At 36.5% G+C, this 13,528-nt stretch overlaps 1 protein-coding gene across 1 annotated transcript; it reads left to right on the top strand.

Moving 5' to 3' along the window:
- Nucleotides 1–310: 310 nt before the first annotated feature.
- LOC133520568 (glutamine--fructose-6-phosphate aminotransferase [isomerizing] 1-like) lies at nt 311–7,476 on the top strand. Its single transcript, XM_061855075.1, has one exon. The coding sequence runs from the start codon at nt 528–530 to the stop codon at nt 2,550–2,552; it is 2,025 nt and encodes a 674-aa protein (XP_061711059.1). The 5' UTR covers nt 311–527; the 3' UTR covers nt 2,553–7,476.
- Nucleotides 7,477–13,528: the final 6,052 nt, after the last annotated feature.

Raw genomic sequence — 13,528 nt, 5'->3', positions numbered from 1 at the left:
GTACCACGAAATTTCACAATCTGCCTCTCTATCGCTCTTGCGAAAGACTAGAATACCTAGTGATAGAGAGGCAGATCATTTATTATTAATACACAGTACAGACTTACAGAGCTTCGTTTTGCGTTAAGTGCTTTGTCTAAAAAATAGCTTTTTTGTGATGTTTGATAACATGAAGAGCGATTTCCTTTATATATTTCAATAAAATGTGCTAAAGAATAACATCCGTTTGTGTTTTATTAGGAAAAATAGGCTTTTGGTATGTCATTCTGACAGACAAACGTCAGTTTTGACGTTTTGAGAACCACGTATCTACATCGGCAGAAAAGTTTGCCGCGATAATTTACCAGCAACTTGTATCTGTGATAACGAAACACGATGACGTGTGCTTTGCCGCAAGTGAAAGTAACTCATTAGTGGTAGGAGCAATACACGTAGGCCTTCAATATCAGTATATGTTTTGTTGATCGCAGTCTCTCGCGAGTCGTCGTTACGTTTAGTCGGCATTTTTACGTTTCACTCCGATAACGATGTGCGGAATATTTGCATACATTAATCACTTGACTCCTAAGACCAAACGGGAAATATTAGAACTGCTGGTTACTGGTTTAAAACGCTTAGAATATCGTGGCTATGATAGTGCGGGTGTCGCGATCGATGCCGCAGACCATAAAGATATAGCTGTGATTAAAAACAGCGGGAAGGTAGCGGCTCTAGAAGAAGTATTGCAAGAGCGCAGCTTGGACCTGTGCGTAGAAGACAGCGTGGAGTCGCACTGCGGCATCGCACACACCCGCTGGGCCACCCACGGTGAACCCAGCTCCATCAACTCGCATCCGCAACGCTCAGGTGATGATAACGCTTTCGTTGTCATCCACAATGGCATCATCACCAACTACAAAGCGGTCAAGACCTTCCTTGAGAACAAGGGGTATGTCTTTGAATCACAAACTGACACTGAAGCCATTGCCAAGTTGATCCATCATCTTTACAACCAGCATAAGGACTACAATTTCCAGGAACTGGTTGAGCAGGTAATTCAGCAGTTAGAGGGGGCATTTGCATTGTGCTTCAAATCACGTTATTTTCCTAATGAGTGTGTCGCAACCCGAAGAGGAAGCCCTCTACTTGTGGGCCTTAAAATGCACCATCACAACACCAGCGATCATGTCCCTATTATGTACACCAATAATAAAGCTACCCGTGGAGTTGTTCCCACAGTTCCACGAGTTGATAGTCATGCCCAATTTCAACCTGAAGAAGAGCGTACTGTTGAATATTTCTTTGCATCAGATGCATCTGCAGTAATTGAACACACAAACCGTGTACTATACTTTGAGGATGATGATGTCGCTCATATCAAAGATGGGGTTCTTAGTATTCACCGGTTGTCGGGCAGCAGCAATGATCCACATCAAAGAGAAATTTTGACTTTGAAATTGGAATTACAGCAAATAATGAAAGGAAACTATGACTATTTCATGCAAAAAGAAATTTTTGAGCAACCGGAATCCATTGTAAATACTATGAGGGGTAGACTTAACTTTGCTAATGGTACTGTCACTTTAGGAGGCATTAAGGATTATATCCCAGAGATTAAACGGTGCCGCAGATTAATGTTGATTGCTTGTGGAACCAGTTACCATAGTGCCGTGGCAACTCGTCAGTTGTTGGAGGAACTAACAGAGCTTCCAGTTATGGTAGAACTAGCCTCCGATTTCTTGGACAGAAACACTCCAGTATTTCGTGATGATGTTTGTTTCTTCATTTCACAATCTGGAGAGACAGCTGATACCCTAATGGCCCTGCGCTACTGCAAACGTCATGGTGCTTTAATTGTTGGAATCACTAACACAGTGGGCAGCTCCATCTGCCGTGAGTCCCACTGCGGTGTGCATGTTAATGCTGGTCCTGAGATTGGTGTAGCCTCAACGAAAGCTTACACTTCACAGTTTGTCTCTCTTGTTATGTTTGCCTTGGTTATTAGTGAGGATCGTATTTCCCTACAAAAACGCCGTGCTGATATTATAGCAGGGCTTCATGAACTGGACAGCAAAATTAGGCAAGTCCTAGCCTTGGATTCTGAAGTGAAAGCTCTTGCAGAAGATCTCTACCGCCAACGTTCACTGTTGATAATGGGCCGCGGCTACAATTTTGCTACGTGCCTGGAAGGTGCTCTTAAGGTAAAGGAGTTGACATACATGCATAGCGAAGGCATAATGGCTGGGGAATTAAAACATGGGCCTCTAGCATTAATAGATGACTCTATGCCTGTCGTGATGATCGTCATGCGGGATCCCGTGCACACCAAGTGCATGAACGCGCTGCAGCAGGTGACGGCGCGGCAGGGGCGGCCCATCGTCGTGTGCGAGGAGGGCGACGAGGAGACCATGTCCCTCGCGTCCCGATGTCTGCAGGTGCCAAAGACTGTGGACTGCCTGCAAGGGATCCTCACTGTGATTCCCATGCAGCTGCTAGCTTATCATATCGCTGTATTACGTAACTGCAATGTTGATTGCCCGCGAAATCTCGCTAAATCCGTAACAGTCGAGTAATTGTAAAATCGTTATTAATGCGCAGCAAATCTTATCATCATTTAATACGATTGTTCTCGTTATAGTGAGGTAAACAATGTTAGGCATAGTTTTGGATTACATTGCAATTTAAAATAAGTGGTAACAAGTTGTACATCAACAAAACCTTTGATAGTTAAAGAAGTATCCTGCTGCATGAGTTATTTCCCTGTGGACAAGATAAACAACCATCCTAACAAAGCAAACCATGCACGCATTTGCGGGGCCAATCAGTTTTTGAACTTGCTATAATATATTATAGCTAATTAATAATCAAGCCATCATGTATAAGGCTCCTCAAGGAAAATATTACCTATTTTTTCATTTAATACAATTGGTATTGATTAATCTGATTAGATATTTCTGTATCCATGTTAAGTATTGTAGATCGGGTATTTTTCGATCATACCAACTGTTAGCTTACTGATAGTATTTTGAAAGTTATCGTGTACTATGTCTGTCTATTGATTTCGCTTTTTTTTTTTTTTTTGCATCTGAAGAGTATAACAGTTATTATTATTATTATTATTTGGAGCCTGTCGTGTCCCACTGCTGGGCAAAGGCCTCCCCCCAATCTCTCCACTGATCTCTGTCGAGTGCTATGTCTGGCCACTCCTTCAAGAAGGAGTCCAGTTCATCCCGCCATCGCCGGTGAGGTCTGACAAATACAACTACTTATTTGATAACAATAAATATTGAATACAATAAAACAGTCCGGGTAATCTACCCAAACTTTGTTTGACAGACATGCCCTAACAATGCAACCTACCCCATTATAACGTGTTCAATACAATCGTTACAGGTCATCCGCGATAAATTAAATAAGAAAGTATTAGGTACGTTTCTTGAATTCACATGTTAACATTCCAATCACAATCAGTGAGTGCAAATGTGACTCGCTTTTACCAAAGATTCATTGATTGTGTAAGGCGTGTAAAGTCTGGAAATATCGTGCTCAGAGTTTTACTCAGAAAGATGGCGCTATCGCTCCATATTGTGGTCACTGAATTGCCTAACGTCATCTTTTGACAACCAGACCGCATAATATACGGAGGCGTACAGCGCCCTAGATTAGCTGTCAAATTAGAAGCACGAATTCGTCTTAGGCTTTACACATCCTATACTTGGTGAATCTTAACTTTACTTACAATGTATCGTTTTGATTACTATCCGATATTTAGGTGCCTATATTTTAATTGTTATGTTTTATATATATATACTTATACTAAGTTTTCTTCTCGAGTTTAATAAGGGGCTTGTGGGACTATATGTATTTATGTAGCCGAGAATACTTTACTAGCTAATGAAAGATCTCTGAAATAACTTTGGTCAAAACTTTGCGATGGTTAAATGAGAGTACACCTACTATTGAACTAATTATACCATCAACTTCGAAAAACAATGTTTGATCAAAATAACTCAAGAGATAAAAGTGACTTGGTTACGCGATATTACTTAGTATACCTATAAAGTAACGTGAATATAATTTACAATTATCCTAGTCAAAAAAGAGAAATAAATTAAAAACGCAACTTGTGTTAACATAACTATTTGGTTTTAATTGTGGCTGCGGACTTGGGGAGTATAATTTTCGAACTTGTTAAAAAAAGTTTACAGTACATATGGTGCTACTTTACCGCACTAGTGTGAAAATTAGCATATTACGTTACTATGTCGAACATTAAAAGGGCCATATGTACTGTAAAACGTTGTACGATAAATGTGCGAATAGGTAATTCGCACTTGTATCGTAATGTACTATTATAGTTTAAGTTTCGTCCAGAAGAAGTGTAAAATATTTCTACAATGCTTCTAATAAATAGTGATATTGAGTCACCATAAACCTCATAGGTATTTTCGTAGAAATGTGACATTTATGGAGACTCTAGCTAGGTCCCACTCTATTTGCTTTCATTCAACGTCTTTTAGGATCATCTACTTATAATTAATAGCCCCATTTTACGCATTTATTGTTAACATACTTTGAACTGAAATCTATGGCGTGTTTCTGCTCATCAAACGATAAACTTAAAAAATAAATGTATTTCTTGACGGAAATTAATACTGTCAATTCCGATATTTGGTTAACTTGGAACTTTACTTTAGGCGAGAGAAGTTGGGCTGGCCTCAGTTGAAGATAACTTTACACTAATCTTTAAACTGTAGTAATGAAATACAGCCTGCGTCAAATGGCTGATTAATGTCTGACAGAAGAGTCCGCTAGACAGGATTAAAAGTGCGCACTTTCCTAAAGCGACGGAGAATCCAATTCTTCTGATGTTGTTAAATAAGTTAGGTCTCAACCAAGTCTGAGGAAGAGGAAGATTATTGGTAATTAATCTTACTGCTACAGAAAGCTTACTTGCAGGCATGAGGCAACAACACTAGACTTATCCTATCCGAATAGTCACCATATTATAAATAGTGCAATATGAATGACCACGAGAATTTGCTTTATATTAAGTATCTACTTAATCACATTCCGTCAGATTTTCCTTTTGTACAGTCAGCACCAAAAGTAGCGGATCTAATAACGCTTCTTAAGTGGTTACTATTCTGTAACAGCTTAACAAAAAGTGATGGCTTTAATATATAACAACTGAAGACTGCAAAAAATATACTTCGAAACATGAATTTTAGAATTTTTTCTAAGTTTTGATAAGTTATCTGGGATGTTAGATACTTTTGGCGCGTTGTTTCATCCGCTTATATTGATGCTGGTTGTACGGCAAGATATTTCACCTATAATCACATTTCTAGATTATTTATTGTTAGAGACATTGGTTGATATATATGGTATTATATTACATTACTGCGACTTCCTATAGTATTTGTACTTAGTACTGTTTAGTGTATTTCAATTGTCAGTTTATAAGTTTATTCCAAAATATAGGTAGTTTACATTAGAGATTATTAGTAGGTAATGATGTAAGCGACAGCGAAATAGTTTGGTGCACAGTACAGCTACGTCTTGGATTGCATCTAAAATTATCATTTGCATTTTTCAATTTTATTTAATGTTATATACCAAAACATGCATGCCAGCGATACAAACTAAATCGTTATTGTGCTTTGGTTTAAGATTGATCACATAACTCTTAAACGTTCTCAAAATCGCTTCATTCGAAGTAAGGCTAAGCATAAAATAAATTGAATGTACTACCGATCTATCTTATTAACAAAGGCTAATTAATGTACATAAATAAGTGTCCGTGTACCAACTATGTACTCTCGTTTTCATCCATTTTACTTATGATAGTTATCATACTTTAGTAAGCTAGAATTTAGTGTAATAAGGAAAATATACTACCAATAAGGCTTTTACGCGTAACTCTCAATGGATAATGAAGGTGTGAAGTGTAAAACTATAGTTCAGCTAAACCAGGTACATTCTAACTATACATATTCTAACAACTGTTTGGAACTAAAATATTATAAGTAGCCCAAGTTTATATTTCTTCAAGATTTGTTCATATTTCTTAAGACATTAATAACCATAGTAACTAACGGTCGTCGTGGAAAAAAATCTATGTGGTAAAATAATATGTTATGTGGTCCCTCCGGTCAAATATAATTTAACTAAATGAAGTTCATAAAGCAGTAGTCTTCTGAACCCCCATTGTAAATTTATTCTATAGCGTGAGGTGACGTACGCGTTTGCGTTAAGTCTCATTTTGTATGGGATTTAGAAACAGCGCGCCAAGCGGGATGTTTAGGAAACTCAAAATCCCACACAAAATTTATAATCCTATCCCGTAGTTATTTATACGCACATATTCATACATACATACATACACACATACCCTCACATAAACACTCTCACTTACCTAAAAGTTACTGAGACCTTTTTAACTGTCTTTGTACTTAGTTTGATAGTTAGTAATATAATAAAAAAATTAAATTTGCTTTAACAATAATGTATACTGTTAAAATATGAACCGCATCATTTCAATACTTCTCTGAGATTCCCACGTTACAGGCTGAGCCTAGTGTGGGGATCATTGTACTGTTGCTCATGTAATGCCAAATTCTTGAAATAAATATATTATTCTATTCTATTTAAAAAAATGCACTTAACGCAAACGTGTACGTCACGTTACGCTATCGAATAAATTTACACTAGGGGTACTGTATCTGAAGTTTTCTTACTCTTGAGCTCTAAAAACGCTGACCCTCTTTTTCTTAATACTATTCAAATTAATGTACAGTCAGCGTCAAATACTTCGTAGCAGTCAAAGTAGCCAAATAGTTCGGTACACCATATATTTAGTATGGTGTACCGAACTATTTGGCCGCTTTGACTGCTACGAAGTATTTGACGCTGACTGTACCTACCAATTTATGGTAATCTCGTGCTCGTATGATGCTATATTATTTGACACCGTGTTTTTACGTCGGCGGCTCCTTAAGGAAGCGTGAAAGGCTCGCCCCGAGCACGGAACAGTGAAGGACTCTGCTGAGATTGAAACTTATTCAATAGATAACCATTTTATTTTATGCATTTTACTTGTGATACTTAACTCAATTTTAGTGGTTTATTTTCCATAGTCCACTTTTCAGGCAACAGTTTCCTGTATAGTTACATTACAGGAGTCCTAAGTTGAGCGCGTCGCCTTAGGTAGATGAAGGTAATAAATGTCTCAAAATTTGTAAGTAATTTAGGTACGCGTAATGAGAGATTCCACTTGGTTTGACGAGGTGATGCGCTCGGCTTGGTATGCGCTGACTCGATATATTTAGTTATCAATCATTTATCTTGTATTTGTTGACATTGTTAGATTTTCTTGCAAATCGTCACAATCACAAGTATTTAGTCTAATGTAGAGATTAATAATAATATACGTTTTATTTTTCATATTTTATGTACGTGCATAGAATTATAATATAACTTTATTTTGTGATATTATTTCTCGTTTTATTTTAACAATAAGTAATATAATAGTTATTAAACGTCAAAAATCACCTCAAACGTCTAATTAATTTTAATTTACGCCGTGTTAGTAAATATTATATTTACTATATAATATTTAAATTTATCTTTTTATCAGATACCTATCTGATTCATTAAAGAATTGCAAGAGCAAGCTAAAGTTCAGGGACTTGGGTCTATATTTTTAATTCACTACACAAAAGGAACCATCGTCGAGAGTGATATCATTTTGTCTAAATTGTGTTTCTGGCGGATACTTGTTTTGGGCAGCAAGTCCACTGTATCCACAGTCATTGAAGTAAAACAGAAAAATAAATATGTAATAAAAAATTATATTACTAGTAAAAGACAAAAAACAAAAAATCAATTAAGCGCTGTCGTGAGACACGTTGTCGTTTTGCCTCTACGAACCATTTTCGCTACATACCATGTTATCAGCTACGACCATAACTCAGCGGTGAATGTGTTAAAGGCATCGGGTCGATGAGGCCCGTTGCAAGTATGCTTATATTTGCGAAGTTAACTAATTGCTGTAGCGAAGGTGTGTGTAGGTATGTGTGTACGGCACCATGCCGTAGAAATTTTGAATATGCATTTCATATGTGATTTTTGAAATGATAAAATTGCTGATGTAGCGTTGCATGGTGAACTGAAAATCCGCTGTAATAGAAATAGAAACTCAATTATTAAAATGCTATATTATTTTTTGTAAGTACTTTATTTAGGTTTTTTTTTTATATACAAGGTGCCCGTGAGCATTGCGAGAGATTTTAATGGTGCATTCCTGATGGCAACAGAAGCAAAAAATGTTATATGACTTTTTGTTAAAGAAAATGTTTTTTTTTTCCCCTTTTATTGAACACTCCAGTACATAAAACGTAATTTTTATTGATAAACACATAACCTAAAATTAACTGAAAAGTTTTTTTTTATTTGGGGGTAGCCTCTCCAATACATTTTTAAAATTTTTCGATGTCAATCAATAGGTATGTCCAGACTAGACCTCAAAGTGGCAATACCGCAGTCATGTGTTTTGTACCGACTTATGGCGAAAGAATGATTTCGAAAAACATTTAATTATCTCTGAAACTAGGCCTAATACAGAAAAAATATATGACATTTTAGTTTCTAAATATTACCAAGAATGTTTAGTTAAAATGTCTCGCAATGCTCACGGGCACCTTGTATATAATAATATATGCTATTTATTTACAATAACAATATACATAATGGATATATACAGATGATATAACTAGCTTATATCTAAAATAGGCCCTTTATTTAGCTATAATCATATCCCAAATTGAATATAAGTGAAATTGCCCGATAAAATGATTTGTTACCGAGTATGTACCTAAGTTTTTTTTTTAAACAAGCATGGGTTTTCGCTTCCAGTTCCGAATATTGGTTTAGAAAATAGAAGTGAATCATTTTTTTTTTTTCTGAAATTAAAATAGCTAGTAAAAGTAGTTTTTAGAAAAAAACATAAATTTTCATTTGCACAAATTAAATATGATGTAAAAAATAAAGTGCACCCGGTACAAAATGTGTAAGAATTAAAAAAAACACCTGGAGGATATTTATGTTTACCTATTAATTCCAGAGAAAAACCCATTTTTCCCAACATATTTTCGAAAAAAAAATCTTGACTAATTTCACTTTTTAGGGTTCCGTAGCCAAATGGCAAAAAACGGAACCCATATACATTCGTCATGTCCGTCTGTCTGTCCGATTATGTCACAGCCACTTTATTCCGAAACTATAAGAGCTATACTGTTCAAACTTGGTAAGTAGATGTATTCTATGAACCGCATTTAAGATTTTCACACAAAAATAGAAAAAAAAAAACATAAAATTTTGGGGGTTCCCCATACTTAGAACTAAAACTCAAAAAATCTTTTTTTATCAAACTCATACGTGTGGGGTATCTATGGATAGGTCTTCAAAATGATATTGAGGTTTCTAATATCATTTTTTTCTAAACTGAATAGTTTGCGCGAGAGACACTTCCAAAGTGGTAAAATGTGTGCCCCCTCCCCCCCGTAACTTCTAAAATAAGAGAATGATAAACCAAAAAAATATATAGGGAGCGTGCATGAACTGTAGGAGGCAGCACAGGAGCCGTCAGACTTTTGGCGCGAGGCGTAAATGTGATGTCTATTGTTCCGATGTAGCCCAAAAGATGGCAGAACCTACTATGCACAAGAAAACACGTGACGTGTAAATGTACATGTTTATGGTTCCGATTCAGGCCACAAGATGGCAGACCCTCCAACGCGCACGGTCCCTATATGATGTACATTACCATGCAAACTTCCACCAAAAATTGGTTTGAACGAGATCTAGTAAGTAGTTTTTTTTAATACGTCTATAAATAAAATAAAATAAAAATCATCAAACCCATACGTGTGGGGTATCTATGGATAGGTCTTCTAAATTGATATATAGGTTTCTAATATCATTTTTTTCTAAACTGAATAGTTTGCGCGAGAGACACTTCCAAAGTGGTAAAATGTGTTTGTGTCCCCCCTGTAACTTCTAAAATAACAGAATGAAAAATCTTAAAAAAAATATATGATTTACATTACCATGCAAACTTCCACCGAAAATTTAAAAAATTGGTTTGAACGAGATCTAGTAAGTAGTTTTTTTTAATGCGTCATAAATGGCACGGAACCCTTCATGGGCGAGTCCGACTCGCACTTGGCCGCTTTTTTTTCATTTTAGGATATGATTACAGCTAAATAAAACTCATTTAATAAAAGTAACTAATACTTTAAATGTTATTTCTATGAAAGCCGATTTTCAACCCACCTTGTGCGCTGCGTACGAAGCGGATCTGTATACAGGCTGTTTATCTAGTCACCTGCAATAATTTACGAGCTGACTATATAAGTCATGTTTTTACTATGGAACCAACCCTAAAATCGTGAAAAAAATGGGAGTAAATACTCTCCCATAGAAAATGTTAAGGTCAGACAGTCAAAATGTACAGTCAGCATCAAAAGTAGCAGATGAAACAACGCGCCAAAAGTATCTGATATTCCGTATAACTTTTCCAAATGTAGATAATTTTCTAAAATTCGCGTTCAAAAATATATTTTTTACAGTCTTAGTTGTTCTATATTAAAGACATCACTTTTTGTTAAGCTGTTACAGAATGGTAGATACTTATGAAGCGTTATTTGATCCGCTACTTTTGATGCTGACTGTATGACATAGCCAATATTTTTTCGGCGTTGGTCCCATAGTAAAATTTGCTCATTATGACCTATATATTTACCCCGTAAATTATCGCAGGTGACTAAATAAATATCCTGCGGTGGCATCATGGTTCCATTTTTATCACTTGTCACTATGCCTGTCACTTTCGCGCTTACATATTTGTTAGAACGTGACAGACATGGTGACAAATGATAAAGAGTCGACCATCTTAGCCCTACTGTATAGACGCATCACAAGGTTGTATTGTATAAGTCTCCATACAAAGACAGACAGACACCAAAATCCGTTGAGTGCGACTAGGGTTTGCGATCCGAATATTCGGATATATATTTTTTTCGAATATGCGCCAATATAAATATCAGAAAATATTCGAATATTACAACTCAAAATATCCGAATAAACGGATATTTTAGATAACACAGAAATAAGGTTTTTAACTACATATGTTTTAATACAAAGACGTTACCCCAACTAATTTTAAATGGTTACTATGTTGTCTGTAAAACCGTACTTAATAAGGAGGGTTTATATCTGGATTAACTGGTGCATAGTTGGAAATACATCTAGGCAGGGCCTCACCTCGTGTTCATTCGACAGGAAATACTATGAAAGCAATACTTACTTACTCCACTTGTTCAGTGGCCAAAACTCCAAAAAGGATCTTGGCCTAATGGTAATGTTTGTCATCGTCACTCGATATACGGCGTACTATATGGCGTACTTTCTATGCGTTGCAAAGTGTAAATCAGAATCTTCTAAGAATGTTGAAACATACTCTTTAGATTTTTCTTTTCATCTTTACATGTATAGTAACATTCTTACACACGTGGATAATATGATTGTTTACCTTAAACGATTAAACACACGTTTTTCTGCGAGAAAACAATTAGAAAAGCACCAGATCGGAGTTATTTTCACATCGCTTTTGAGTATCTGCCTCAAGATTTTTAAAATCCCATAAAATAGAATAATTCACCTGCACGGGGCTCGCAGTAACAATCGACGTTGATCTTAGTTGCTAAAAATAACTATTGTATCGCAATTACCTACATCGTGTATATGTATTACGTTATAGTTTGTAAATGCACGGTACGTGTCTTCTGTAACTATACATATGTATGCGTGTTTGTTATACATTTACCCCCTTATTCATAAACGTGTACTAAAGTTACGATGTCGCTAATAATCGTTTGTCCCTTTCCATCATACCAATACGTCGGAAAGGGACAAACGATTATTAGCAGCATCGTAACTTTAGTACAGGTTTATGAATAAGGGGGTTAGAGTTTAATAAAACATTTTTAATTGTATCTTATCGCACTGGCATGCAGGGTGCCTAGCCAAGGTGACAATCGTTTGCGATACGACAATGAAATGCTTTGTGTTTTTCTATCACTCTATACAATATTAGTGCGACAATGACCGTTGCGTTTCGTTCGCTACGGAGCGCAAACGATTGGCATGTTGGCTACGCAGCCAGGTGTTCACATTGAATAGCATATGCTCTGATTTTCTTAATAATCAAATTGCGCTTGGGTGTGATTTTGGCCACTTCGCTCTGTTAGCTTGCTCCTGAGTGTAGTTGCCAACTTATCACTAGTCCTTCTAAGCTAACTCGCAGCGCCGACTTTGATACAAAAAAGGGTTGGGGGGTGTCACTATACCGACCCTAAACGTCATATTTTCGTAGAAATTTGACATTTATGATGACATTTCCACATTATTACAAATTCCATGCAGACTTACCTTGGTCCAACTCTAATTATTATTAGAGTTACCTTTTGCTAGCTTGTCGTTTTAAAAATGCCTCTAGAGATACGGTTTGCAGCTACGCGAAATTGTTTTATAATGGTTCCTGGCATGGAGTCGCGCGTGCACACGCTGCACCGGTTTGTAATGTATGGATTATATGTAAGACGGCACATTGCTTACCTATGTGCCGGTATCGTAACCCAATTATGTTAACATTCGCTGCCAGCAACTCGAACTCCAAGTTCATCGATGTTGCCACACGCCTGCCAGCAACGGCAGCAACTGCATACGAAGTTGTCGAATACACTTATAGTAGATTGTTGACCATAGTCGGAGGCTGACATAACCTGATCTGTCTGATGATAACCTTTCACCCGAGTTAAATGCTCTTTTCATTTCGAATACGAGGAAAGTAAAATATATGAGTTTTTTTTTAAAACATGACTAAATACATTTGACATATACCTATATCTAAGGACGGGCCTTACAGGCACTAAGAATGGCGCTAGTTCAGTGGTGTCACTCACGAATTCGAGCCAATCGTGCAGTCCAACGGAACTAGTTGCGAGCAATCGCGCGCTCGATGCGAACTCATCAACCAATCGCGTTGCGGCGTCAGACTGCACGATTGGCTCGAATTCGTGTCCATGTCCGAGTCACCGCTGTACTGGTCCCATTCTTATTCCGTCCGTAAGGCCCGTCCTTAGATATATACATATGTCAATGAATAAATATAATTATTATAGCATTTCTTGAGGGTACTTTTAATTAACCATATTTTAGATACAAATATCGTTATTTATGGAATATGGGGAGTTAAATATCAGAATGGAAATTGTATAACAAATCTATTTAAAACCGAATTTGAATTGCTTATCGCAAAAAATTAAAAGAATCGTACTTGGAAAGTAAAATGCTCCAGTGTCATAATCAATTGTTTTATTGGAGAATTTAAAACCTAAAGCATTCTGCAGGTATTTTAATTTTTTTTTGTGTGTTCATACTTTTTTATGACACCCGAAAACCTTTGTTTTACGACAAACAGAATCAC

This window comes from Cydia pomonella, chromosome 1, assembly GCF_033807575.1.
Source record: "Cydia pomonella isolate Wapato2018A chromosome 1, ilCydPomo1, whole genome shotgun sequence".
In the NCBI taxonomy this organism is placed as follows: domain Eukaryota; kingdom Metazoa; phylum Arthropoda; class Insecta; order Lepidoptera; family Tortricidae; genus Cydia; species Cydia pomonella.
The sequence above is the reverse complement of the archived record's forward strand: the minus strand, read 5'-3'. Positions and strand labels throughout refer to the sequence as shown.